The sequence below is a fragment of the Emydura macquarii genome, unplaced genomic scaffold (assembly GCF_026122565.2).
Source record: "Emydura macquarii macquarii isolate MOO-44397 ecotype Brisbane River unplaced genomic scaffold, CSIRO-AGI_Emac_v2 contig_466, whole genome shotgun sequence".
NCBI lineage: Eukaryota > Metazoa > Chordata > Testudines > Chelidae > Emydura > Emydura macquarii.
The window spans coordinates 57203-58916 of record NW_027130603.1 but is presented as its reverse complement, the minus strand read 5'-3'; the positions used below and the strand labels follow the sequence as shown (position 1 = coordinate 58916).

Here is a 1714-nt window from a genome sequence, read left to right as displayed (position 1 = left end):
GGACCCAAAACTGGACACAGTACTCTAAAGGTTGCCTCAGCAGTGCCAAATAGAGGGGAATAATATAGTCAACGCACTGCTCAGCTCCGCTTCTAGATTGTTGGAACTATAAATTATTTACTGTGATATTTGTTATCATGTGTGTAATCTACTGGCTGGGCTTGTCTCCCTTCACAGGCATCTGAGCATTTCTGAGCATGATCAGCAACTCAACCACCTCATGTCATCTTTCAACCTTACCTCCTCCAGCCCGGTAACGTTCATCCTAAATGGCATCCCGGGGCTGGAAGCTACCCACATCTGGATTTCCATCCCTTTCTCTACGTTCTACATCATCGGCATGTTCGGAAATTTCATGGTTCTGTTTGTTGTCAAGAAAGAGCAGACCCTGCACAAGCCCATGTTCCTGCTGCTCTGCATGCTGGCGCTCACAGACATCGGCATGTCGACCTGCATCGTGCCGAAGGCACTGTGCATATTTTGGTTTGGTTTCAAAGGCATCACTTTGGACGGCTGCCTCACCCAGATGTTCTTCCTTTACGTGTTTGTTGCTATGCAATCAGCTGTCCTTGTGACAATGGCCTTCGATCGCTACGTCGCCATATGTGACCCTCTGAGATACACCACCATCCTCACCAATACACGAATCGCTACGCTAGGGCTAGTGGGTTTGATACGAGCTGTTCTATTCGTTCTGCCATTGACTCTGCTACAGTGGAGGCTGCCGTTCTGCGCCAACCGCGTTATCCTCCACATGTACTGCGAATATATCGCTGTGGTGAAGATGTCATGTGGGAACACCATAGTCAACCGGACGTACGTCCTGGTAATAACAGTTGTGAACATCTTGTTAGATCTGCTAATCATTGGCCTCACCTATGGGCTGATCATCAGGTCCGTCCTCAGGATCTCCTCCAAGAAAGCCCACCGGAAAGCCCTCAACACCTGCACAGCCCACATCTGTGTGATGTTGATGTTTTATACTCCCTTCCTGTTCTCCACCGTGACAAACAGGTACGATCAGGGCAGCATTGCCCGTGTTCACGTCGTATTGAGCAACCTCTATTTCCTTGTTCCACCCACGGTGAACCCTATCATTTATGGGGTCAAAACCAAAGAGCTTCGTGACAAAGTGAGAAAATACATCTGCAGAATGTGATCACCTGAGGCTACTGACTTTAAACCCATAGGGCGAGGAGGCCAGAGTGTTAAGTCTGACCACCCAGACCCCGGCAGAGTACCTCACCTTGGCTCCTGCAGCGGGGCTGCAGTTGTGGTGGTGCAGCCCTAAGGAGGAGTGATATGTAGCCTGATTTTTAAGTGTGTTAGTTATTTCAAAGGCTTATAGGTTTGCCAATTGCTTGGATTAGAAGGTTCTTGTCCTAAATCAGGCTCCAGAAGAATTTTATAAGGACCCCCGGGTGTACAACAGGAAGTTTCTTAGTGATAACCAAATTTGTATAATTTTATAAGTTTTATTAAGATAACATAAAATGATAGACAAATAACTGATATAGAAAATAAACAATTAAATGGATAATGGATAATACAATCTCAAACTTTAAGTCTCATATGATATATATATTTCTAGGATATGCTTTGGATTCTTATACTCACGCCCTTCCCTGGTTGAGAGAGATGTTTGATTCCTCAACTTTTGAGCAGAGGGGTGGAATAAGCACTGCTAGAGAGCTAAGAGCTATAAACTAAGACT

The 1714-nt window shown here is 45.7% G+C and overlaps 1 protein-coding gene across 1 annotated transcript; it reads left to right on the top strand.

Annotated features, from left to right (window-relative positions):
* The first annotated feature begins 220 nt into the window (after window positions 1-220).
* Window positions 221-1159, top strand: LOC137146693 (olfactory receptor 52N4-like). Its single transcript, XM_067538185.1, has one exon. It carries the CDS (start codon window positions 221-223, stop codon window positions 1157-1159), a length of 939 nt encoding a protein of 312 aa, XP_067394286.1.
* The last annotated feature ends 555 nt before the right edge of the window (window positions 1160-1714 follow it).